At 39.8% G+C, this 26402-nt stretch overlaps 1 protein-coding gene across 4 annotated transcripts in view; it reads right to left on the reverse strand.

Annotated features, from left to right (window-relative positions):
* The window catches only part of EPHA7 (EPH receptor A7), a 268727-nt gene extending 266978 nt beyond the window's left edge, over positions 1-1749 (reverse strand). Inside the window, exon 1 of one of the 4 annotated variants that reach the window (XR_009555332.1) lies at positions 1342-1749. Coding sequence is in view for 3 of the 4 variants with exons in the window: in XM_060237277.1 (XP_060093260.1) it covers positions 1342-1438 (97 nt within the window). In the remaining variant the exon portion in view is untranslated. The remainder of the gene's footprint in view (positions 1-1341) is intronic. The other 3 variants (XM_060237277.1, XM_060237267.1, XM_060237288.1) reach the window with 3 other exon arrangements.
* Between the last annotated feature and the right edge of the window lie 24653 nt (positions 1750-26402).

Raw genomic sequence — 26402 nt, forward strand, 5'->3', positions numbered from 1 at the left:
GCTGCCTGTCGCCTCCCTCTTTCAGCCTCCCACCATCCTGTTCAGTAGTCTTGCAGATAAACTTTTCAACCCTGACTTGAGAGGGCTCTTGTTTTCCCTCCCTTTTCCTATTGAGGGACAGGGGGCATTTTAATGCGAGAGTAACCCACCCCCCCTCGTCCGGTTCTGCCTATTGGGTCAAAAATGTATTTTGACTTATGCCAATAAATTGGGGGGGGGGGTGTTCCTGATGTATGGGGGGGGCGATGGAATCACCTCCCTCAGGAAAAATTATTGCATCCCTTTAAGTAGCAGCATAGATTCCCCTCCAAAGCACGGAAAGAGATGTCATTCATGACTCGTGCGGTTCCTTGAATATTAATGGTGTTTTCAGTGTTTCCTGGATTGATGGGATTTTTTTAAAGCTCTGCTCGCCATTCGGGGGGGGGAAATGTCGGTGAAGTGCTACCTCCGCTCGCACGGCGGGAGCTTTAGACAGGCGACTGCCTTCTGCATAGGTATGCACGTCGATGTGTTGTGTGCATTCCCTACAGACATGCTCCCCGTATACACACAAACGCGGCGTGCCACATATGTGTGATGTTGCCGCTAGTTTGTACACGAGCGTCCTCTGATCCGCTTCGTGCTTTCAGGCTGATGGACGCTCTTGTAGAGCTGCAGAGCACACCGCCAGTACGATACGAACAAGTGGACTTCATTTATTAGCTGTTTTAGAGATGCCATGGATGGCTAACCAGAAATCTCCCCCCCCCCCGCGCCCACCAAGGGGGAGAAGAAGAAGCCCCTTGGGTGCATCCTCTGTCACCAAACTCCACTGTAGTCCTGGAGTGGGAGTTTCATTCCCCCAAACTCCAGCAGCCTCATCACGGATGAAGTATTTCTCTGGGGAAAGAGGCGAAGGGGGATTGCACTACTCGCTATCAGTGACTGTGTTAAATGGCAACCTAGTCGTGATGGAAGAACTCCTCCCCCCCCCCCCTCGCCGCCCCGCAAACACACGCAGACATACACACACATTACATATATAGGCTGAAGGGGTTTGCATCCCGAGCAGTGTCTTGGAAATACTAAATCCTTGCCGGAAATTTCAGACACATACACAACTAAGGCGCGATCCAGCCTGATCAATGAATCGGTACCCATTCACTCCAGTCGGAAGTAGACGGAGTCCCTCAGCACCGGGATGCGGGTGCTAACCGCTCTCTTTTAATCTTTGCTGGGTTAAAGAAGGGGGGAGAGAGAGAGAGAAGGCTGCATGCACTTTGCATCTTGCAAAACACTCTAAAAAGCCCTGACCACCGAGAAAGCGAGAGATAAACTTTGACTTCGGCATCACCTTACCTTCTTTTGCAGCCTGTGCCTCCCCCGTGTGTGCAAAGCGAAGCAGCCAGATGCAACATAACATAATCCAAGAAGGGAACCTAGTTTGGAAAACCATGGTGGTGCATGAGCTTGAGGTTTTTAAATATATCTATTTACATATATATTCAGAAAGAAACTGTACGATCGTTGCCGCTGCTCCCGCTGCTGCCACTCGGTGGGTATTAAAGGGCTTGTTCTGCAATGTGTTTTATTTCGCAGTGCTCTTGCATAGAGAGCTCTCGCCGCCTGTCTTCGTCCCTTCTCTTATCGCTTTTCTCTCTGCATTTGCTGCCTGCGAGTCTCCGACTGCAGATCGGCCGCTTGCTCCACACTCCAATAATATCAATAGGCGCGGGGGGAGGAGGGGGGAAGGGGCAGGACTAGAGCACGGAGCGCTGCCCGTCTATCAAAATGATTGGCACCCAAGCCCAACCTAAGAGAAAGCTGAATCCCAGATGCTCGAGGTTCGGCTAAGCAACGAATCGCCCCGGCAATTGAGGCGGAGCTATACAATGTAGCCAATCAGCGATAAAAGGTGTCAGATTGCAGCTGGTCCTGGATTCCCCTTAAGGTTCTTCTATTCCTCCTAGTGCTCGTTCTTAGGAGGTGAACGGGGAACAGCTTGAATGAGAAACAGCGGCAAATTGTAACTCAGTGCTGTGTGTACACTCACGGCCTGATCCGCAACAACGTTGAGCAGGCAGGCTGGAATTTGAGCCGATTTTGTTTCCATAATAAAGAAAATTAAGGCAAAGGCTTAAGTCAAATCAAACACTCCTAGAGGACGGTGTGAAGGGGTGGGGGAGAGAATGTGAAATTTTTGTAGTATGTTAACTTCCTTCTCGGAGTATTGGCTTTGATCCTGTCCTGACTATTGCTATATTATTATGAATTTACAGACGATGGGATTTCCTTGCTGCTTTCCCATCCTCTCTTTAATTTCCTGAACACTAACATGAAGATATGGTTTTATTTTCTTGATTTGAGAATACTGTTCAACACATTATTTTTTTTTTTGGGGGGGGGGGGAAGTTTGAAACAACTGGAGATGTGTGAACTGTACAAATATATTAAATGTTAGGCCAATGCACACCAAACAAGTATGTACTTAAACACTTTGTGTGGGTTGTAATGTCTTTAGTGTTTATAAACAAAGAATACAGCTTAAAAATAACAAGATATACAATGTGTCACCTCTTATTTGATCTTCCTCGATTGCAAACATCTGTAATAAAACATTTGATTCTTTTTAGATGCAACTGTTGTGCATCTACAATAATCTCTTTGTTTCCTGAATTCAAACTTCTGTATAATTTGCATTTTAGCAGTATGTTAAAACTTTTTTTTTTAAAACCTACTCTCCTATCATGGCAACATAAATCTGGTTGCTATTTGGCATTCCCCCCTCCCTCAGGCACTGCTACAAACAAGAATAATCAGATAAAAGTAAAATTTGCTTTCTTTTGTAAAGGAAGAAAATGGTCAAATTATTTATATCTAAAACTCAGCCAGTTTATGTGAATGCTGTCCCAACAACAGAAACCTGGTAAGTGTATTCTTTCAATGTTCTTCCAAAAAAAGGAGGGGGAACCCAGAACCCTGAAACCACAAGTTTTAAAAGTTCCTTTAACATAAAGAAAGCTCTTTAGAATTAATAAAGGATGAGAGGATAGGAGTCTCGCTGTTGATTGTGTTGGTCAATTTAGCCCAGCAATGCCTTTATATGAACAGAAAAAATAAATCTAATTGTCGACAAGTGCAAATCAGAGTATTATGTTGTTGGAATGACTGGCTTCTACTCTGGATAAAAGTTAACAGCCTTGGAGCACAGGGCATGAAATTATTTATCTCTTTACCTAAACCTTAGTGATTGCTCATTTCAGAATGTAGGTGTTTCTAGGCTTAATAGGATTCTGTATAATCTGTATTTTTTTCTGAAAATACATCAACAGCCTGATACCTTCTAAGAGATACCAATATACTGTAAATGCAATTTACAGCATCTGTCTACATCTGTGAAACAGATGAAGGCACACAAAGAAAAGTGCAGTTCTAGTGAACAAAACCCTATGAGAATATTTGAAAAGTCACTTACTTGGATGAATTGGAGATGTTCATCTGTTTACATGAATATGCATATACCGTCACTCTTCTAACTCTATTTCTCCCTTATTACAAAGAGTGTCCTGAATAAATAACAAAATAATAACAAAGCTAGAACATTATAATATGCAGCACAAACACACACAACTTTTCATCTATTAGTTTGCGATATATAAAATACGAGTACAATCCAGCCCAAATAAAGGGATTGTAAGCCCACATCCTTTACCTTCCCATTGAAATTAATAGGACTTCAATGTGCTTACCTTTGGATGAATCATTTTCTATGCAACTCTGTGTGTATGTACGGATATCAAATAAATCCTCCAGGCACTTGAGCTTTCCAATTAGTTGCATCATTATTTTAGAGACTAAAAAAGGAGACTTTAATGTGTTGCATATATGTTTCAGCTGCTGGATAACTAATATACCTTAGAGAGAACAGAAATATTTTCTGACCAAATTCAAGACTACCACTTATTTAAATATAATAGCACAATTTATCTCATAGGGATGAGTGAAATTACAGGTTATAATCCTTCTCCTTCCTTCTCTGTTTTGTGTTTGTGTTTGCATCTGAAGAAGAGAAAAGCCAAAAGTATAAGTACTGTCATAACGATGTGCATTACTTAGGAAATAGCTCCTCACTGAAGTTAGTGGGCTTTGTGTTAATATTTTTAGGATTATTTTTAAGTAAATAGTAGTGTTTAGAAGTCCTGTTCTGATTTCTGTGTCCCTCCCCATTTGCATGCACATAGGTATTCCACATGTACAATTCTTAAATAACAGACTGGGCTGCAGAGTTTTGGGGTTGAGAAACGTTATAATGCAATACTAAGCAGAATTACACTGCTCTAGGTTCACTGAAGTCAGTGGTCTTAGAAGGGTATAGCTCTGCACTGCACTACAGCCGTCAGAGCACAAAAACTGCTATACCAACAGAAAGAGCTTTAGAACCAGGTAACAGAAGGCAGCTTCTGAAAACATCTCCTTCCCTTGTGTAATTTTCCATTGATGGTTGGTTTTAGAAAACTGTGTGGGATACTCTCTTATTCTGTTCTTATGCCAGTGTTGGATCTGTGTTCCAGGTCACATGTCTGTATGTACACATACATGAGGTGCACATATGCAGCTATGTATGAGGTCTCTGTGTCCCTGCCTGCCAAAGACATGAATACCACTGAGGTGCACTTAGAAACTGAAGCATGTTTAATCGTTTATAGAAGTTTGTGAAACACTATAAGAACATGGTATAATTTCATGTAATGCAAAGTCACTGGATCAGTTTCCCAATAAAATAATAGAATCATAGAATTGGAAGGGATCTCCAGGGTCATCTAGTCCAACCCCCTGTCCAATGCAGGACATTTACAAATACCTCCCCCTAAATTCACAGGATCCATATTGCTGCCAGATGGCCATCTAGCCTCTATTTAAAAAGCTCTAAGGAAGGAGAGCCCACCACCTCCTGAGGAAGTCTTTTCCACTGAGAAACCACTTTGACTGTCAGGAAGTTCTTTCTCATGTTGAGCCAGAAACTCTTTTGATGTAATTTCATCCTGTTGGTGCTGATCCTACCTTCCGGGGCAAATCACTCATTTGTCAAATACATCTCTGTTTTCCAAAATCTGTATTCTACAGTGAAGAACAATTCCATTGACTTTAAGGAATTGTGGGCTATATTAATTATTAGAAATAATTTTATATTTTTAGTAATGTCAATTACACACTATTTATAAAGGAAAGATGCAGAAGAGAATGGAAACGTTGAAGTTACATGAGTTACACAGAAGTGCTTTTGTAGCTCAGTGACTCATATGGAATTGTATGGTAATTTAATTTAAGTAGCATAATCTAAGGAAGATGGGTGGATCAAAAATGTAATAATACAGATTATTCTGTATCTGTGTATACTACACTTCAGCTGTAATATCAGGAGCCCCTGGACATACAGTGTGCCTATGGTAGGGATATACACTTTTTTATAAAGGTAAAAGGTTTTACACCTTAATTTTTTATAAAATCACACAATTTTTTACAATACATATCTAAACACTTCATATTAGGGATGTACACCTGAAAAAAAGCAGCATTTTAAAAATTAGGGGGCCAAAAAATATTGGTATTCCCAGTTGTCTGGTGTTTTTTTCAGGATTCTGATATTATTTGCCTCCATTATTCCTATGTGGAATCTTTCCAGAGGGGTGGAGGGACTGTTTTTGAGCAAATGACACCAAAATCACGGTGGAGCTGATGGTGTCTATCCACTAATCTCCAAGTTTCAAGGGAATTGGACCAAGGTGCCCCATCCATCCTCCACTGTTTCCTGTGGTGGAAAAAAAAATCCATGCTTTCTCCAGGGCAAAGAATAGCCAAAAATACCAGAGCAAGTGCAGCCACTGGCCAAAAGGCTCACAAAGAAAAACTAACAAGTCCAAAGAACCAATGCAGAACCATGGAATTTCAGCAAAAGCATGAGACAATGTGGCAAGCCTAACTCAACTAATGCACAACTCAAGAATCCAAGCCAATGTCAAACCAGAGAATCCTTCCAACCAAACCAATTTAATGAACCCTTTTGCAAGCCCAACAAATGTAAAATAAGACAATCAAAGCACATGCACAACCTGAGAATCCCAGCCAATGTTAAATCAGAAAATCCAAACAAACAATCCTGACACAAACCAACTCACACAAAGAACACAGTGCTGTGAGATGAACAAAACCACTTTCAAAGGACAGAATGAAAGCCAAAACAACACTGCAAGGCAGGGGGGAGTCATGGGAGCCTTAAAACCAGGGGTTGTTTTGTAGAAAAATAGGTGGTGGAGCTCATCCAGGGATTGTTATGCAGCTGCACCTACTATTCAATGGGCAAAGTGGGAAGGAGGAGGGGGAACCCTCAGAAAGGTTCAGGAGCTCCTGTGAGCTCCTACTAAATCCAAGGCCTGCTTAAAGCTCTGGTTCCCAATATTACTGGTTATTTCTGAATATTTATGGATTTTTTGGGACCCATTTCCCAGCATGCAAAAAACCCCAAATAAACCATTTGGATAACTGAATATATCTGGAAAATACCAGGTATTTTGCAGATCTATATTTGGACTGGAAATATCCAAACTCACATCACTACTTCACAATACTTAATTGCATGCCTATTTAATATAGTAGAACCTACTTCCTAATAATCATGTATATGATTGTGGTGTACATCTTCATGATCAGCATCTTTGATGAAAACACACAGAGCATGATTTTGACTGACTTTAAAAAATGTAGTTGCCTTACACTCTGCATAGTACAGGGAACAATTCTAATATAGAAGAGTGTCAAAATCTGAAAGATTTCTCTCCAGTTCTCTTTACACTAATGACCTTATTGATGTATCAGATAATATTGTGTCTAATTGATTAATTTTGCTTTGGACACATTCTGGGGTATAAGCTGAAATCTTTTTCAATAAAGGACTGTGGCATTTTCCTCCCAGTCTACCTTTTGGTAATATTTCTTAAACATTTTTCATTTGTTCTGCAAGAAGCTATAGAACCTGCCCAGCATCTTCCTGCTGCGTAGTTGCTATTTACCTTCTGTGAAGAACACAGATAGGAAAGAGAAAATATTACTTACAAGTAAACTCAAATACCTAAAGGGAATAAACTATAACCATCAATTTTCCCATAAAATTCCCTGCCAAAAAAACCACTGGAGGCACCATACAACTCAGTAGGTTATAGCTCAAAGACCATCAAATTAAAAGTTTAACCGCAACAATAACATCATGAAGCTGCTTTTAAAATTGATATTTTTAGTAAGTGAACATTTATACTCAGTGTGCTAGCCTCCACACAGTTAAAATGGCAAAAATCCAGATTTACCTTTGAATGCTCTTGACAGAATGACAAGCCAGTGTGGTAGAGTGATTAGGATAATAGACTACACTTGGGAAAACCCAGTTCCAGTTCCTACACAGCCATGAAGCTTACTGGGTGACCTGGGCCAGTTGTTTTCTTTCAACTTATCCCTCATGGTTTGTGTTGAGACAAAATGTAGTGGAGAGTAATGACGCACATCACCCTGAGTGCTTTGGAAGGGATAAAAATATAAAACTATGCTTTGTTGTTATGTGAATACACCTGAGGAATTCTTGGGCTGACACACTTTATCCTCCTCTCATGCATGAACTGATGATTGTCAATTGTCCATTGTCACAGAAAACTAGAGTATGTTGTTTCATCCTGAACAGAAGCTATTGCTTTCTCTCTTAACTCCAAACTAGAATGTCAAACCATTGTTTAATCCTGAGAGAAAGGTGTCTTTGCTTTGAGGATGCTTGTTTTTTCCCTGCTTCCTCACAGCATTGTGGCAAATTTGTGCATCTCTGGGGATTTCCCCAACATTTATCTGATCTTTCTCAATCCAACTTTGCTCTGAAGTTTTAGGGAAGATTGCAGGACAGCTGGAATGACTGTTGTGTTGGGAAATTTGGATTTTCCACCTCACATTATCCCTGACCATGTACCCATCACAGCCATTTCCTACCACTCCCTAGTCCCTACCACTGAGGGTTATTTTAAAAAGGCACTAGAATATAATTACATCAATATACCTTTGTAACAATATAAAGTCTCAGCTTTCTTTTTTTTTAAAAAAAAGTATGTCTCTAGTTTCTTTACTTGCAGAGATACGAAGATAAAGGCTATTCTTTTTCAAGAGAACAGATTTGATACCTTTTTTAAAAAAATGAAAGCTCAGAATTCAGATATCCTGGTGCAGTTATTGTTACAATGTATATTGATATAACAGTATAACAGTATTTCAGTGCCATTTAAAAAAAAATCAAAATCCCTTTTGTCCTGGGCATGATGGTCCTGGGCATGATGGTTCACTCTTTACATTGGCATATATTTCTGATGATGAAGAATACTTTAAACTGAGAAGTTCGAGATACATGACTCAAAATATATATGCCAAAGGGATATATGTGGCGGAGCCACAACAAAGAAGAAGAAGACTGCAGATTTAGACCCTGCCCTTCTCTCTGAATGAGACTCAGAGTGGCTTACAATCTCCTATATCTTCTCCCCCCACAACAGACACCCTGTGTGGTAGGTGGGGCTGAGAGGACAACTCCTGTGATAGCTATGGCTAACCCAAGGCCATTCCAGCAGCTGTTAATGGAGGAGTGGGAAATCAAACCCGGTTCTCCCAGATAAGAGTTCACACACTTCACCACTACACCAAACTGGCTCTGAATGTTTCCCTTCATATTTCATAGTAAACAGTATGAAAAATACCTGTGTACAAAAAGCAGTCATGTCTGTAGGATCCAAAGTGAACCAGTCATCATTCTGTTTTGGTAGAGAACTTCAGTATTGTTGGGAATATGAAGAAGAAGCACAAAAGGTCTGACGGTGCAATCTAAGTCCATTAATTTCATTTGGTGCATTTCAGGGGAATGCCCAAGAAAACTTCTGCTCTAACATTATATAGCATAGTCATGTTTGAAGAGTTTTAATATTCACTTAGCATAGTAACTTTTTGATAGCAACATCATCAAAAAGGATAAGGCAAAGCAAATGTGTATAGCCCACATTGCATGGACTTCAATAATGCTTAAACACTAAAAATATCAGTGTAGAAGTTATGGTTGTGGTATAAGTGGTTATGGTTTATGTGCATCTCTAAAGCATCTCTGATTTGATTTCTTCAGATAAATTATATGCAACTTTGCTGTGTTTAAAATGGTGGTGGAGGAACTTTTATTAAGTTTCCAGTACCAGGGCCTAAATGTTTTGGGGACAGACTTACCTTCATTGGAAGCTAAAACTTCAGCTTGATTGACATATTAACAGAATGGAATGGTTATTATTTCTTATAGATGGTCCCCCTGCTATTCCAGTAACATTTGAATGATCAGGTATGTGGTTTCCTATGTTTGCCAAATTCAAGGTGGGGCTTGCAGATCTCTCAGAATTACAATTGATCTCCAGACTACAGAGATCACTTCCTCTGGAGGAAATGTCTGTTTGGGAGGGTCAGCTCTGTGACATCACATCCTTGCAGAGATCCCACCTCCCCAAACTCTATCCTTAGATCTCCAGGAATTCTCCAACCCAGAGTTGGCAACCAAGGTGACATATGGATTGGCCTTTGTTCAAATCTACTCAAAGTTTGATGAAGATAAATGTAGCTTTGAATTGTGAAATATAGTTTACATGATAATTGTGCCCATCCACATAGCTATCTTTAGAGAGTGTTTGAGTTCTGTGCTATCTTAACTGTCTTTTTAAAACACTAAGACTTACTTAGGAGTAAGTTTACTTCTTGGGGCTTGCTTCTGAGTAAACAGGAATAAACAGGATTGAAGAAATATTTGCTTCTGATAGTCCTGAAATTCAAGTCCATCTATTCCCCAGCACTGAGTGAATCTCAGAAAGTCTGATGACTTTCAACAGATTGATTGCTTCCCATATTGCTCCACTGGGTATTTGGATGTTTATTCTAACATGTTAGTCGAACATGCCCGTGACAGATGAGTGAATCAATGACATTGACTGCTATCAATTGTGAATTACAAAAATGGTTCCCAGAAGTCTTCTTCCAGCAAAAACTTCACTGAACTGCCTTTATAATGAGATAGTTCTTTATATTGTTCCAGTTTCAAGGCTTCTTTGAGTCTATAAGAATAACTACCTAGATATATTGCTTTAATGCTGTAATTGCAAAAGATGAGTCTAGGCATACATAACTAACAGAGCCACTCAGCTTGTGAAAGCACACTCATTTTATTATCCTTGTCTTGAAACATGCTTCTCCTCAGAACAGATTTTTCAACTTTAAAATACATTATTTAAAAAAAAATAGGGGCAATATGTATGATCGTTCCGTTGTACAGTAGTACAAGTCACATTTTAAACAAGCAACCAGAAAAGGGAATGCCCTGCCAGAAGTCGGTGGAAAGTGACCAAACTAACCAGGAAATCAGTGTTCACTAGAGAAGCAGGTACTTGAAGAGCAAAGGTGGTGGGAAGCCAGCCTCAGCCAGCAGTGGCAAAAACTAAGGCTCCTTCCTATTTTAACATATAATCATATTCACACTCACCTGTTGGTAGTCCCCGGGCCAAAGGAGGCCCGTCTAAAATCCACCAGGGATCGGGCCTACTCAATAACGGCACCTTATTGGTGGAACCAGCTGCCGGAAGAGGTGCGGGCCCTGCGGGATCTAGGGCAATTCCGCAGGGCCTGCAAGACAGTCCTCTTCCGGCAGGCCTATGACATTAGCTGACAATGTAAAACATCTTGGATGGAACAAAATGTATCTATAGGCCGCCGGTTTTATTCTATCTTGTTTTTTACTAATTTATGGTTTAATTGTATTTTAAATGTTTTAAACTGAAGTTGTTTTAATTATTATGTTGTAAGCCGCCCTGAGACACTTAGGTGAGAAGGGCGGGGTATAAATCTTAATATAAATAAATAAATAAATAAATAAATAAATAAATACTAATGCCCTTGGCTTGTAGACTGTCTGCTCTCCTAGATCTGGCTACGCTGATTCTTGCTACTATATCTTCCAGGCTAAATTGCAGTAATGGGTCCTACTTGAGGTTACTCTGGCAGATAATGCAGAAGCTGATGAAGAATACTGTCACCCACTTGTTGGCTAGGATTAGGCAACCCTTCACATATTTGGCCTATTTTGAAACAATAACTTTTCATTTGGGGCTCAGTTCAAGAGCTGATACCTTTCCTCTAAAGACTTCCTATCATTCCTGGTACTTCCTGTCTTGCCCCATAAAAACTTGTGCACCCACTGACATCATTCCAGGAGATCCTCCTAATGGTGTCTTTTGATGCCTTCTGTGTTGCCCTTTCCATTCTGTAGAACAGTCTTTTAGAAGACTACGTAAAGCTTCTGTCTTGCAGGTGTTCCACAGGTTATATAAAGGCCAATTTACACTTCATAAAGTCCTCCCATTTGCTGGGCTATGACACATCACGTGTTTCATAGAAGCTTTGTGCCTCCAAGTTTCAAGCATGCCCTTTCTTTCTCTGGACAGGGTACATGGGCAGAATCAGTTGCACCCTTCTCCTTTGCTCCGTTTTCTCTCCCTTAAACTGCCCCATGGAGCTACTGTTGGCTGCACTGCAAAACTTGTGTGCAGCTGTGTAAGTTCCATGAATTTGCAAATGGAGCCAACAGTAGTTCATGAGGTACCATAAGGAGGATAAAATAGCACCGGGTGGGGGGGAGGTTACAGCCACTTCTTCCCACTCTGGTCATTGAAAGAAGAGGTCATGTTTGAGTGAAGCACAACACTATTATGGAAAATCTGATCCAAAGTCCTTGTGCTGTCACTCATCATGAGGACATGATAATGGCTAGGTTGGCCATAAGGGCTTTAGCAATATCTGAGATTTTGTATTATTAAGACTTGCTGTTTACTAATTATTGAATCTGTGATTTAGCTGTTTTATTGTCTTATCTGACAAGTTGTCTACTATATTGGAAACACATACATTTTGTATTTTATAATATTAGAAATGTAGTAAATTAAATTATGGTAATATTTGATCTGGAAACTCCAATAAAAATAGCAAGTATGTGTAAAAACAGGCCTCAGACTTCCTGATAGGGCTGCCAAGCCCCCGGTCCAGGTGGGGGTTCCCCCGCCCGGGAGGTTCCCAATCCGTTGGCTCACATTGGGCTGGCGAGGCGAACCTTCCCCAACGTTGTCAGCGTGATGACATCACCCAGAAGTGACATCATTGTGCTGGGGCACGGCAGCCACTCTAGGCGTTTCTGGGAAAACTCTATGGTTTTCCTAGACAAAAACCATAGAGTTGTCCCAGAAATGCCTAGAGCGGCCGTGAGTGCCGGCGCCGTTGTGATGATGTCACTTCTGGGTGACATCATTGTGTCTCACACATGCATAGCAAATGCATGAAGGTCCCCCACTGGAGAGCGAAGGGGACTTAGCAATCCTAGCTCCTGAACCTTTCTTCTTCCCCACCTGCCTACCTACCTTGTCCATTGAATGGTAGGTGCAGCTGCATAACAATCTCTCAATTAGGAGAGGCCAACCAGCCACCAGGAACTTTGCCACTCCCCCAGCAGCCCTCATTAACCCTTGGAGAAGCCCACACCACCCAGTTCTTATGTGAGTTGCTGGCCTTTTGACTGGGGGGGGGTGGCCCAGGAGAGCCCCAGGCAAGCGAGGCCTGCTTGGGATGGATGGATCTTCAGTCATTCCAAGAAGGTCTCGCTCACATGGGGCTCTCCTTTCTTGTATCAGGTGGTTTTTGGCTGGGGGGACGGCATATGCTAATGAGCTCCACTGCCTATTTTTCTACAAAATGACTCCTGGGTACCATAAGGAGGATTACTAGAATACTAGAATTACCAAAAAGATTACTATAATAGAATGTTTTTCCTTTGCAGCATTCAAAAATGTAGTTTGCCAGTTTTGACAACATTGTTATCTATAGCATCTTTAATTTTCAGTTCTGTTGTTATGAATCTCCACCTATTTAGTTTACAAGGCTATGGTTACTTTTTTCCTAATTCTCTGATATGTTGTTCCATCCTTTGCAGTATGTACCAAAGAACAGAGCTGGTTGTACTCACCTACTAAAAGTATAGGAACAAGCTGCAGATGGTTTGCATAATATTTATATGTTCTGTAGCTTTGCTTACCTACGATGACTCACCCATCTCCATTTGGTTCTTGTCATTTACACTGTATTCTTGGTGCTCATGTAATTCTTTCCCTACTCCATGCAAAGCCAAATCCTGTTTTGCTTCTTCTTTTCTTAGGAATTATTTGTGAATGAGCTCCCCCAAACAAATTATCCCATTACACAAGCCCTTCACTCCCCTTCTTCAAATCACTCCCACAGAAGCCACACACTGTGAGCTCTGTCCTCCTCCAGAAAATCAATTCATGCTCCTTTCTCCAAATACATATTCACTTTTACTTAGATAGAGATTACGATTACACATCAATACATTCATATAAGATTTTTCTCCATCTGTTCTGAAGCAATCAGTTTTCTGTTTCTTGAATTACTCTGTTCCTTCCACCTACGAAAATATATTCTTGTTTTGTGTTAAATGTACAAGGAGTTCATAGTGCAGCACTTAGCAAGCATAATGAGAGAAATGTTTTAATACAGAACTAGAAAACTTCCCCTGCCTAATAACTTTGAACTTCAAAATTTACATTTTCTTGAAACTCAGAAACCAGCCTCTTCATATTTAAATGTAGTTTCAGAGGCTAGTCGGCAGTGGAACAATTAGATTTGGGTCCAGTGGCATCTTAGTGATCAACTAGATTTTCAGAGTATAACCTTTCATGAGTCAAAGCTCCCTTCATCAGAAACAAGTAGGAATGGAGATCTCTGAGTTTTGTTATACCAGGAAGGTGGAAGAGGTGCTGTAAAGAATGTTTGTAAAGGATGCTAAGGTACAGTGCATATTGTAATCAGCTTGATTAGAGCAGAGGAGAAATGGTTGTGGGCAGAAAATTAGCATCTGTGGTAAGATAAGAATCCTATGTTCCTAGTCAGCCCTGGGAGGCTTCATTTTTCTGAACAAGTAATGACCCCAAGACCAGCAGCCTGGTTTTGTAATTTCCTCTTGAAGTTTTCTTGTTTGATTTTTTTTTTTATCATACAACATCGACATCAAACTTTCCCCCTTCCAGCTAAAATTGAGCCCAGTAGTACCTTATAGACCAACAAGATTTTCAGGATATAAACTGTTGAGTTTGGTATATTAGGAGAAGAGCACTGGAAAAGACAATAATACCATAGTTCTAAACTCTGCTCACAACCTGAGTTTGATCCCGGCAAAAGCTGGGTTCAGGTAGCCGGCTCAAGGTTGACTCCATCCTTCTGAGTCTTCCATCCTTCTGAGCTTGGTAAAATGAGTACCCAGCTTTAGGGTTTGTAGACTCTTTCGGGATCAAGTGCCGTGTTCTACTGGAAAAAGTTTTCCTTCCAGTAGAACATGGCACTTGATCCCGAAAGAGTCTACAAACCCTAATGATGTTACCAGCCGTGAAAACCTGAAATCTTTGATAGTACCCAGCTTGCTTGGAGGGGAAGTGTAGATGACTGGGGAAGGAATGGCAAACCACCCCATAAAAAGTCTGCCATTAAAACGTTGTGATGCGACGTGACCCCAGAGTCGGAAATTACTGGTCCTTGCACAGGGGACTACCTTTACCTTTTTATAATTGAAGGCAGCTGGAAAAGATGAAGACCTGACATGAGATGAATTGACTCGGTTAAGGAAGCCATGGCTTTCTGTTTGCAAGACCTCAGAATGGATGTTACTGATAGCCAGGCTCATAGCTATGGGGAGGGGCTGTAGGGGGCCTGCCCCTGACTTCTGGGTGGGGCTCCCAACCAACCACCAGGAGCTCTGCTGCAGCCAGAATTTTTTAGATGCTTTATAAAAATTCAGGTGCCCCCTGAATTTTTTTTAAAAGCCCCCAAGCTAAAAAAAAAAAAAATCCTGATGATAGAACATTGTGGAGGACATTGATTCGTTATTGATTCTTATCAGCAACTTAAGCAGGGAGTGTGATAGACTAGGCATTTGATTACCAAGGAAGGAGATACCTGGGAATCATGGGTTCCCCACGTACAAAAGCAATGTGAGACAGAGGCATGTGATTGAGTGAAAAAGCTGACTGCATTGGCTGCAACTACCAGTGCAAATTACATATATTTCTAAAAAATAGCCACCAACTAAAAGTTAGCCATTTATTTCTATTTTCTTCATTTGTAAATATAGTTTCTGTTGAAGGATCTTCTCATAGTTTTATGTATTAAAAATCTATAACAGTCTGAATAGCATAGGTGTCTGTGCCTGGAAGGCTGAACGAACATGAAGCCAATTGAGTTCATAGAAAGGGTAGCATCATTTAAAAGCAAGATTTCAGGTTTCAGACTGCTACACCACCAGAGAATGGAGATCCATGTGATAGGATTACCAATCCCGAGTTGGGGGCAGGGGACCCCCCCCCCCATTTGGAGGCCCTCTCTCCACTTCAGAGTTGTCAGAAAGGGGGAAGTTGAATGTTTGCTGGGCACTCCATTATAATGGAGAATCGATCCATGGGTATAATGGAGAAGGTTTCCCTATCCTCCATTATTTCCAATTAAGGGAAGGCATTTAAAAGGAGCACAGTCCCTTTAAATGGGATGGCCAGAATTCTCTTCAGAGTTCTGGCCTGTTTATCACAACCTTGCTGCTGGCTCCAGCCCCAAAGTCTTCAGATATTTCCTGAGTTGGACCTGGCAACCCTACCACATGATAACCTCATCTAATAAACTGAGGTGGGTCATGGTCCTTCTCAAGCTGATTCCTTCTGTTTACAAATGGTGTAATTTGCAAACTGAATCCAGTGTAGTTAAGGACAGCTTGGAGAGATAGGGCTCACACAGGTGTGCTTGGCTGGGCTGACTGAAAGTTGTTCTTTTACAGAAAGAGTGTAATTAGTTAGCCTTAAAGTTATGCCATTACTAACCTTAGGTAAAGCAGATGTATTGTAAAACATAAGGAGCAAGTTTTTATGGAAGGATTCTAAGTGGTCCCCAGCACAACTTCTAGCACAGATCTTAAAAACTGTTAATAAAGTAAAATTCCATAGAAGGCAGAACTCGAACCAATACAGAACCAACCGAAGCACTCATATGTGCAACAGCACCACCCACTGGTAGGAATGGTCATAGAATCATTACAACTTTCCCACATGTAATGTAACCTATATTTTAATATTTAGGAAGGCCCATCATCTGCAAGCCAAAGAGGCTCTCAGTGTGTATAGCTATACACCCACAGTATTCCAATGTATTTCTTTTTTATAATAGTGTATCAGAATAATGTTTTATATTGACATACTCATTATCTCATTACATATACTTAACCCATTTTCATTTTATGTATTTTTGTTTTCTAATGGCAGACTAGAATGATGTTTATAATGCATAGATTGATGTTGATAAGTAAATTAGGTAGACTACATCTAGGAAATACATGTCCTTTTGTGATTTACCTAGATTTGCAGAAACACCATCTGGCAGGAAACTTTATTACGTTTTATGGCTATTCAGATCAAATGGCCAAGCCACACCATTTCACCATGTGATCACAGTCAGTTTGCCCTCTTAATCAACAAACTGCATGTATTTCAGCTCACTATACCTGATCCCCTCGTCTGATTAAGTGTGCTTAGAGAGCACACGAAAGCTCACATTCTGAATAAAACTTGGTTGGTCTTAAAGGTGCTACTTGACTCCTCCTTTGTTCACCCATTTCTGTTTGCTGAAGTGTATAATACATGGGATCATGGGCTTACAAAGTCCAAAAATAATTTTGTAAGGTGGATACCGGTTTGTCAAATGACTGCTAGTGTCACAAGCAAGCGGACATATGAAACCTTTAAATCCCAATTCTTCTGGTCTTCACTGACCAGAAGTCTAACCATAGAATCAATTGTGTGGTTCACCCTTTCCACTCCAGCAGGGTGGGCAACAATTGTATTTACTTTAGCTACCTGAAAATGTTGGCATAATTTATGCAGCAGTCATGATTTAAACTCTTCCCCTTGGTCACTGCAAATATAGTGCGGTTGGCCAAACTGCAACACAATATGCTTCGTGAGTGCATCTGTCATGGTCTCAGTTCTTTATTTTTAAGTCACTTACTTTGAAAGAGTGTTATATGATATCAACAAATACTGATTTTCAGTTTGTATTTCTTATAGCAGGCCCTTCAGGTCAACTTGAACAAAATCCCATGGTTTTGCAGGCTGTGGCATATCCCCTAATGAGGTTATCTGTTATCCTGCTGGTCTTTCTTTTGTTGGCAAGTGAGATAGGACTGCACCCATTCTGCTACCTCCTTTGCTATACCAATTTTTTAAAAAACCCATGAAATACCCATTCTGATACACTATGAGGTTTCTTTTCATATCCTCAGTGACCTTTTGTTTCATTGTCATGAACACACATGAAGTTGCCTGAATCAGACCCTTGGCCCATCAAAATCAGTACTGCCTATACAGACTGGAAGCAGCTCTCTAGGGTCTCAGGGAGAGGTCTTGCACATCACTTACTACCTAATACTTTTCACTGGAAATGCCGGGGCCTGAACATGGGACCTTCTGCATGCAAAGCAGAAGCTCTACCACTGAGACATAACCCCTCCCATGTAGGCATTTTAATACTGCTCTTGGTAACATTGGTGGCATACTACCAACCTTGTGACCCTCAAAAACAAGTAAGTTTGAAACAGAACCAATTTGTTTTTTTCTCTTCTGGATTAGACCAAACCTCCCCAGCCTCAGTTTGTTTCAATATATCTGTTGAGATACAACACTCAGTTCAGAATCCTTGCAGTGCTTCTGAACAAAGTCCTCCTAGGACCTGGCAGCATCTACTCTGTTCTTATACAGCTGAGACCATCTGCAGCAACATTGTGCCTTCTTGGCTTGTGATGAATTATGAATGTATTGTCAGACAACTTGTGGATGCATCTCCACAGACTACCATAATTCTCAGGTTAAACACTGGCCATTAAAATGATGTTAAGCCCTTAAAGAAAAGCTGAGTAAAAAGAATCATTTTGACCTTGCACCTAAAAGAAAGTAGGATAAGCCCTAGGTAAGCCTAAAGAGGAAGGACATTCCACACGAGAAGTGCCACTGCTGTAAAAACTTCGTCTCAGGTCCCAATATCTTCTTCACCTCTGAAAGTAGTGGCACTGAGAGATCTTGGCTTGGGGGCTGGACATTATGAGAGAAGAGATGCTTCAAGTATCAGACCCCCAAACAATTTAGGGCCTTAAAGGTAAGAACCAGCTCTTGGAATGGTGCATTGAAACAGATGGACTGCCAGTGGATCCCAGTTGTACCGATGTCAATCTACATAAAATGTAGAACTTTAGATAGATTGTTCAATTCAGTTCAGAAAGGCTTATCTCAACCCATGATGACATAGGAAGAGAAATAAAAGAAGGGAAACAAAATGATTAAATTCTGTCATCTGGAAATTTTTGTCACAATATTCAGGAAGTCAATGACTTTTTCTAATTCATCATCCCCTTTATTTATTACTAGAAAATTAATGTGCTTTTGAAAAGAATTCATTACCCTTTTTACACACACCACTACTTGCAGATCATTTATTCATCTGTATTATCTAGTGCGACTAAAAACAGCTGTAATTACATTGTTAAACACTGATTAATAAGCAACCCACATCACTAATAAAAGAAACAAGGGAAAATACAAACTCTTTAAAACATACAACACCAATACAACACAAATTTATTTGGAAGTAAATTGCATTATTTCAATGGGGCTTGTTTTTAAAGAAGCTGTGATCAGGATTGCATTTGTTTATAAAGTCTCAAATTTTGGCAGATGGGTGAGATTGAAACTATGTAAATAATTGACTTTAAACCCCAACTTTCCTAGGACTATCAATATTCCATTCACATTTTCTTATCTCTTAGCAAATAAATTTGATTACATTATGGCAGGTTACCATGAAGAATATGAATAACATTTAAAATTAACCATGCAAACATTACTGAATCTAAATCTGTTTTCCAGATTAACAAAAAGGTGACATAAAAAGTCATTCTTTCTTTAAGCAGTTGGTGTGTTGTTGTCCCCTCCCCCTAGAAATTCAGTTTGATGGAAGCAAATTGTTAGGTGTCAGAAAGCAAAACTGTTGTTAATGCAAAGTAAGTTGACTGTCTCAAATGCTTGATAAAATCAAGCACATTTTATGATATAGTGCTCTGATAATTTAAAGCACAACAGAAGGCGAAGCATTTAGATAAGACATTTGTGCCTTAAATCACAGAAGAATTCACATAAATCTTTTCCCCCACAGATAACCCTGTACTTAGAATTCTTCCTATATGCCCTTTGTTAATCATTCCCCTATTAAAATGTTTGTTATTCACCATTCAATTTAAAAACAAAAAAAGAAAAAGAAACCACGAGACATTTTGCAGGGTGTGGGTTAAAGTGACACAATCAAAAGGAGGGGGTTATGATGAATTATGTTTTTGTTAATGTGTAACCATCTATCAATGGCCCCCCAGCCAAATCAGAAGGAAGCTGGGTGCTATGTATGTGGACTCAAGGGAAGACTTTGGATGTTTTTGCTGGGTTCATTGGAGCCAAGTGGACTGAGCTTGGAGACTTGGGAACAAAGGGCTGCAGGATTCAAACCCCTGAAGCCCTAGACCAATCACAAGCCCCCACCAGTTTGAATGACCCTTTGATGTGCTAGCGCGGGAATCCAGAGATGTATATAAGTTGGGCCGGCAGGCCTCATCCCCAGTCTTGTACTGTAACCTTTTACTATGTGTTTCCTATTAAAGAGCTTGTTATCACTTACTCCAAGACTCTTCCATACATAGAACCCACTATATTATACTGGGAACAGGGAATATGGGAGCACTTCATCATTTCCCCACCAGCCATTTTCCTGATCCAAATCCCCTCTTCATACTACAGCATTCTTTGAAGTGTGACAATCTGTGTGTGATTGTTCCACTGATCAAATAGTTCATCAAGCAGTTCACAACTAGGGGGGGGGGTGGTAAAGGGAAAGCTATATAGTTTGTATTTCTAGTCTTTTTCATTTTGTCTTCCTGACTGCCAAAGCTGAATGTGTTCATTGTGTGTTCTAAATTTGATTCCAAACTTTGCAAGTTTTCTGCATGGCCACCTGGGAACAGTAGTTCATTGAAATAGGTTCCGAACATGCTCCTCCAATACGGTGGATTCCACCAAAGGATGAATGCCACTGATTGTGCAAGTGCCTGCCTGAGGAGGCCAAGAAGGCTCTCATGCTTTTGTCTTTCCATAAACTATGCAACACAGAATGGTCCAGGAAGGTAACAGGCAATATTACAACAGAAGGTGCTTTTGACAAAGAACAAAATTATGGACTAGACTACTGTGTTAAGAATTATTTGTTGCTGTGCTATCTTGCTCCTACCACATTGTCTTCTATGTATGTAATACCATTTTCTGCATAGTTAACGTATTATGTCTAATACTTCTTTGTTTGTTTGCCCTCAAATATCTGCAATCCTAGTCTGGTTATGTTGGTTATTAATTAAGATGCTTAATTGTGTTGATTTACACTGTAATCTGCCTTGAGTCTCAGTGAGAAAGGCGGACTATAAATAACATAACTAAACAAAACAAATAAAACAATCAAAATGTACTTTCTGATTAATGAATTGTGTCTGGGGCGTGTGCTATACTAGCAGTTCAGTAGACTACTTGGGCAATTGCCATGCTAACAAATAGGCAGACACATCCTGACTTGAAATACTGCTTATTTTGAATGGTGAACAAATCATTAACATTAGTGTTCGGGGTAATAGCAATAGAGAAAAGGAGGGTAAGTTTGATTTACAGCCACTTTTTTGGGGTGGGTGGGCGGTGGCATTGCAATAATCACTAGAAATATCAGTAAGTATAGAGGTTACTGAATCAAATTCATCACTTGTATCTGGGGATTTTTTTTTTCTCCCATTGTCTGCAGGTTCTAGAGAACACTGTAGAAAGAGAGGGTTGTTTTTTTTTAAAGAAACATAATTTCCTTGTACTGCTGTGTGCTAATTGGTTTTATGCTTTGCACATTAAGGGTATTACTGTTAATTTGTTGGCCTTAGAAGTGATTATGTGATTAAAGCTATTAGAGAGAGTCTTCTGTTACTAGACTTGACCCAAGTAAGAACTTTTTAGAAAATCATCCTGATGAAAGATAGCACTTTACTATTTAAGTGTACATTAGTATAAACAAATGTAACTCACACACATGGATCCCCCCCCCATAACCTTTGAAGCTGAGGACATAAAATATGGTACTTAGAAGTTAATACCAACCTTGCATTCTCTAGGTCTTTTTCCCTTCTCCAAAGTGAAGCCATTAGCCCTTTCTCTGACTTTATCAGAAACACACACTGCAGACAGTGGAGAGTGCACACTTATCTCAACTGAAGGTCAGTTGCTAGCTAAACAGCCCAAAAGTCAAGCATACAATAGACCATATAGTTTCTGAAACCCTGATACCGGCATGTCTCATCACACCAGAGACACTTGCAACATGAACAGAACATGTAACTGTGCATGGTCATCATGATTCACAAAGGTCCCATAGAGCAGATATTGTTAGCAAGGTGAAAGGTGCTCACTATTGGTCTGAGTTGCCTCTTCACTCCAGAGGGAGTTATCCTGCTCAAGCAATCCACACTTTGCACCAGTCACAACAGAGCTTCTCTCTATGTGCTTTTCAGTTTCCTTTGCTTAATCTGGGAGTCTGTGCTGGGGTTGTCTCTACTTTGTTATCTGTCATTGCATAAATGCTATCTTAGATGAGAGCCTGTTTCTCTGTGTTGTGGGTACTGGAAAGAGAGAAGATCCTCACTGCCTTTTGTTGCAAAGGTCTGATCAGCCTTTCCACGTTGGAACTATTTATTTAACTAAGTCCTAAGAGGACATTTCTTCAAGGGGCTTTAGACCTTAATGCAGCATAAACCAATGAGATTCCTTTCCAAAGGAGAGGAGAAATACCATATTTAACAATAGAAGAGAAAAACATAAACAACTTCCCTGTATTAAGCAGTGTGTCAGAAAAGAGACCATGTTCTTGAGAATATGCTAAAAACCAACTAATGACAAATGTCTGGAACAAATTGTTATTTCCAGTGATTCAAAATCAGACATTTGGCAAGCTGAGAACTTGTATATATTGTACCATTCTGCTGGTAAAAATCTATGTATTCAGAATAGAAAAATCTATTTGTCACATTTTTATTTCACCCTTTCTCCAAGAAGAGCAAAGCGATGTAACTATATCCATTTAAAAACAAACAAACACTTTACAATTGTGTTGAGCAAGACACTAGGATGAATCTTACCAGCTTTATCACTCAGTTCCTCTCTTCCTGTGATTCCCATCCTGCATGGCTTTTGTCTATATGATTTCCATAATTTCCAGCTCAACCTTGTTGGTGGTCAAAAGGCACCTCTCTTGTACTTATACTACCAGAAAATCTAGTAGGATCCAACCCAGGATTGACCAAAAGACACTCAGCAAATGAGGAATCAAACCCAGCTGTCCAAGATTATAGTCTGCACACTTAACCACTGCACCAAACTGGCTCTCGGTAGGTTTGTTGTATACATGCCTATACTAGAATGGTTTTAATGAATTATCTATTAAACAAATTATCTACAGATTAGCACTATGTGTTAATATAAATCATATTAAATAAATGAATAAATGTCTACAGAACCCCTGGGACTGTACCATTGTGGTCTTTTAAATGACATTTAAACAGAGGTAGTATGATGTAAAGCTCAACCAGTGTGGTCACTAACCCAGCCTGCCACCTGACATATGTCACCCAAGTTGCTTCTGAATGAAATAAGTTCATCACCCATGAGGGAAGCAGAAAACTACAGTAACTTTTATTTAGTCCCAAGGAAAGAGGATAGAAGCTATTTACAAGTGTAATATAGACTTGCTCATTCATTTATAAGATTATAGGTGATAATTTAGGATAGTAGATAGTAATTAGAAGACAAGTATGTATCCTTGATGTGAATATTGGCATCCCCTTATCCTCAGAATTCTCACTGTGAGAGAACTCCTTTCAGAAACCACAAATCTTTTACTATTTTCCCTCAGAAATTGGAGGTTTGAGGCATACAGTTTCTTTCTCAAGTTAGTCTGGTTTACCACTAAAGACAGGTTCAGAGACTTCCAAAATCTCCTGAGACAGGTTCTCTCCCAAATAACACTGTGGAGATACAAACCCTATCTCCATTGCGATGGATGAGAGGAAGGAAGGCAGGGAATGCTGTGACAGTTATGGTGATGGAAGGGGACACTGGTGTCTCTGTGACGGGAAGGATATGGGATAGGTGTTCTCCTCCCAATAGAGCCCATCCTTTCCAACTGATGAGAAAACACATGCTAGCCTTTGATGTGTTAACATCACTTGAATGGAGGGTCCAGGTTCTTTGTGGCTGAGCCCAGGACCTGACGCTCAGATTGGTTAAAGGCCCTGGAGCGCATATGGGGAGGAGGCTGAAAAGGAGAACTGTTCCTTTGTCTGGGAATATATTTGTAGGTGCATTTGCCAGGCGAGCTTTCATGGCAACCTGTGAGGTTGCCATGAAAGATGACAGAAGGGAATGATGCTAAAGATGGTTGCAAATGCACAGGGGGTGGGGTGGGGCATCATACAACTAACAAAGAGCTGATATACCATGGATTGTAAGCACCTACTTAGTAACTTTACTTTTGCTTATTTTGCTTAGTGCACCAAGATCTAATCTTGTAGTACCATAAGTTTGTGCCTTGTAGAAATAAAGTTGTTTAATTAGAGAAAGTCAGCACAAGTACGTATCCAGCTGCCTTGACTACTTGGCATGCTTCAGTTATACCCCATCAGCTTTAGACAACCCATGAGAGAGGACTGGTTTAGCCAACTTACACAGAGAGCAGACACTGAGGCAGAATCTCTCTAGTCTCTCTCTTTCTGAGGATTCAGATCCTATCTGCCTGAGCTCCCCACACCTCCCCTCTCCCCTCTCCAACTCTTCCAGTGACCCTGATTAGCTGCTAGCTGCTCCGTTCCCACAACATAAAGGACTAAATGAGATTAGTGTATTTTGGAAAGGGGCATGGCTTGTGTCTATATGCCTATGCTAGATGAAATTTAGCAAGTGATCTATCTAAAAATGATCTATACATTAATGCCGTTTGTTAAAATAAATCCTTGCCCCTAAAGAGGTCAGGCTAAATACAACCAGAACTATGGTCTTCTATGTTGCAGCTCCATGCTGGTGGAATGAACTCTCTGAGGATGTTAGGGCCCTGTGGGACCTTCTTCAATTCCACAGGGCCTGTAAGACTGTGCTCTTTCATGAAGCTTTTGATAGCTGAGACCAGAGACTGCCATGTTGCATAAAATGAGCTGGCCACCTTGAAGTACAGACCTGAATCCTATGTCAATCTGGAACATCAGGATATAACAGTTATGAAGATTATGAAACAGATCTGCTGTACTCCGCCACCATTAAATACATTAATATATTAATATTGTACCGATATAGCCCCTGTATTGTTTAAAGTTCATATTGGTTTTATTTTTTTTTATAATTTTTAAAATTTTATTGTTCTATATTCCAACACCACTACACCTCTGTGAGAGTCCCAGGCCATAGATACATTATAATATTCCATATATTTATAATTATAAACATTTCATCCAAATACAACTCCTTCCCTCTATTTAACCTTCTTATCCATTCATTTCCTTATTAACCAACCAATCATCTTAAATTGTTTAAACTTTTCCAGATACCTCACCATCTTTCTAAACCAGCCCTCCTCTTGTTCCCTAACCTTTAATCCATTCATTCTTCGTATCTTCATCGTTAAATACTCCAATATTATTATATTATTCATTTTATCCCTCCAGTGATTAATTGTCAGTTCCTCAGGTTCTTTCCAATTCCTTGCTATCACTTGTCTTGCCGCTACTAACATCAAATTAATCCATTTACTATCCTCTTTTGATCCTAATCCCACACCATCCAAATTAATAATTGCCATTGCTTTAGATATACTTATTTTCCTTCCCATAATCTTTGTCATCTCTATGCCAACCTGAACCCAGAATTTTTTCACTAAGGGACAATCCCACCACATGTGACTGAAAGTTCCAATTTCTCCACATTTCCTCCAACAGTTTTTACTCCCTGATTTAGAAATATAATACATCTTAATGGGTGTATAATACCATTTCTGTATCATCTTCAATCCCTGCTCCTGCATTAACCTAGATGTTGTAACAAAGGGAGGTAATCTAAAAATCCTCTCCCAATCTTCATCTAAAATTTTATCTTCAATATCTGTTTCCCAATATTCCTTCAAAAATTCTCTCGGGGATTTCCCTGTACCTAATATAATCTTATACAATTTTGAAACTATTTTTGATTTATCTTCTCCATACTCTTTCACCAATTTTTCAAAGGGAGTATTAATTCTTTTACCAATATTTTTAATTTCTTCCTCCTTCAACAATGAGGAGATTTGACTTTTTAACAACCAATTAATATTATTCAAAATATTATACTCCTCTTTCTTCACCCCATCAGTACCCCAAACCTCTTTCAATTCTCGAATCGTAATCCTCTTCAGTTTATCTCCTACTTCCTTTGACAGCGATCCTTTTAATGGAGCAAATTTATCATAATACCACATTTTAGTAATAGATGATATCTCCGGAGTGAGTTCTTTTTTCCACTTCTCCCATACCCTACTGGGCCCCATAAAGGTTGATAATTTATCACCTATCTTCTTCTTCCTTTTCGTTCTATCAAATAAACTTTCCTTTCCTCCTACTACCTCTAAATTTTCCTTTTCTATCCCATTCAGCTCTTCTCCTAACTCTCCCTCCAACCAAGTCATTAAATGCCTTAATTGATATGCGTCATAATAGTAAATTATATTGGGAATCCCCCATCCCCCATCTTTAATACCATAATATCTATACCTACTAGCTGTCCTTGGTTTCTTTGAAGCAAAAACAAATCTATCTATATCTCCTTGCCACCTCTTCAGTACATGTTCTGGTATATGCCAAGGCAATACATAAAATAAATAAGTCAACCTGGGAACTAAAAACATTTTAACCATAGCATTCCTAGTACTAATTGATTCTTTCCTCTTCCTCCAGTCTCTCATTTTAACTTGAATTCCACTCCAGATTCTTTTATAATTATACTCAAATATTTTTTTAATATTCCTAGGAATATTTACCCCTAGATATTTCACCATTTTATTTGCTATGGGAATACCCAAGATTTTTGAAA

The sequence above is a fragment of the Heteronotia binoei genome, chromosome 1 (genome assembly GCF_032191835.1).
Source record: "Heteronotia binoei isolate CCM8104 ecotype False Entrance Well chromosome 1, APGP_CSIRO_Hbin_v1, whole genome shotgun sequence".
NCBI classification, from domain to species: Eukaryota; Metazoa; Chordata; class Lepidosauria; order Squamata; family Gekkonidae; genus Heteronotia; species Heteronotia binoei.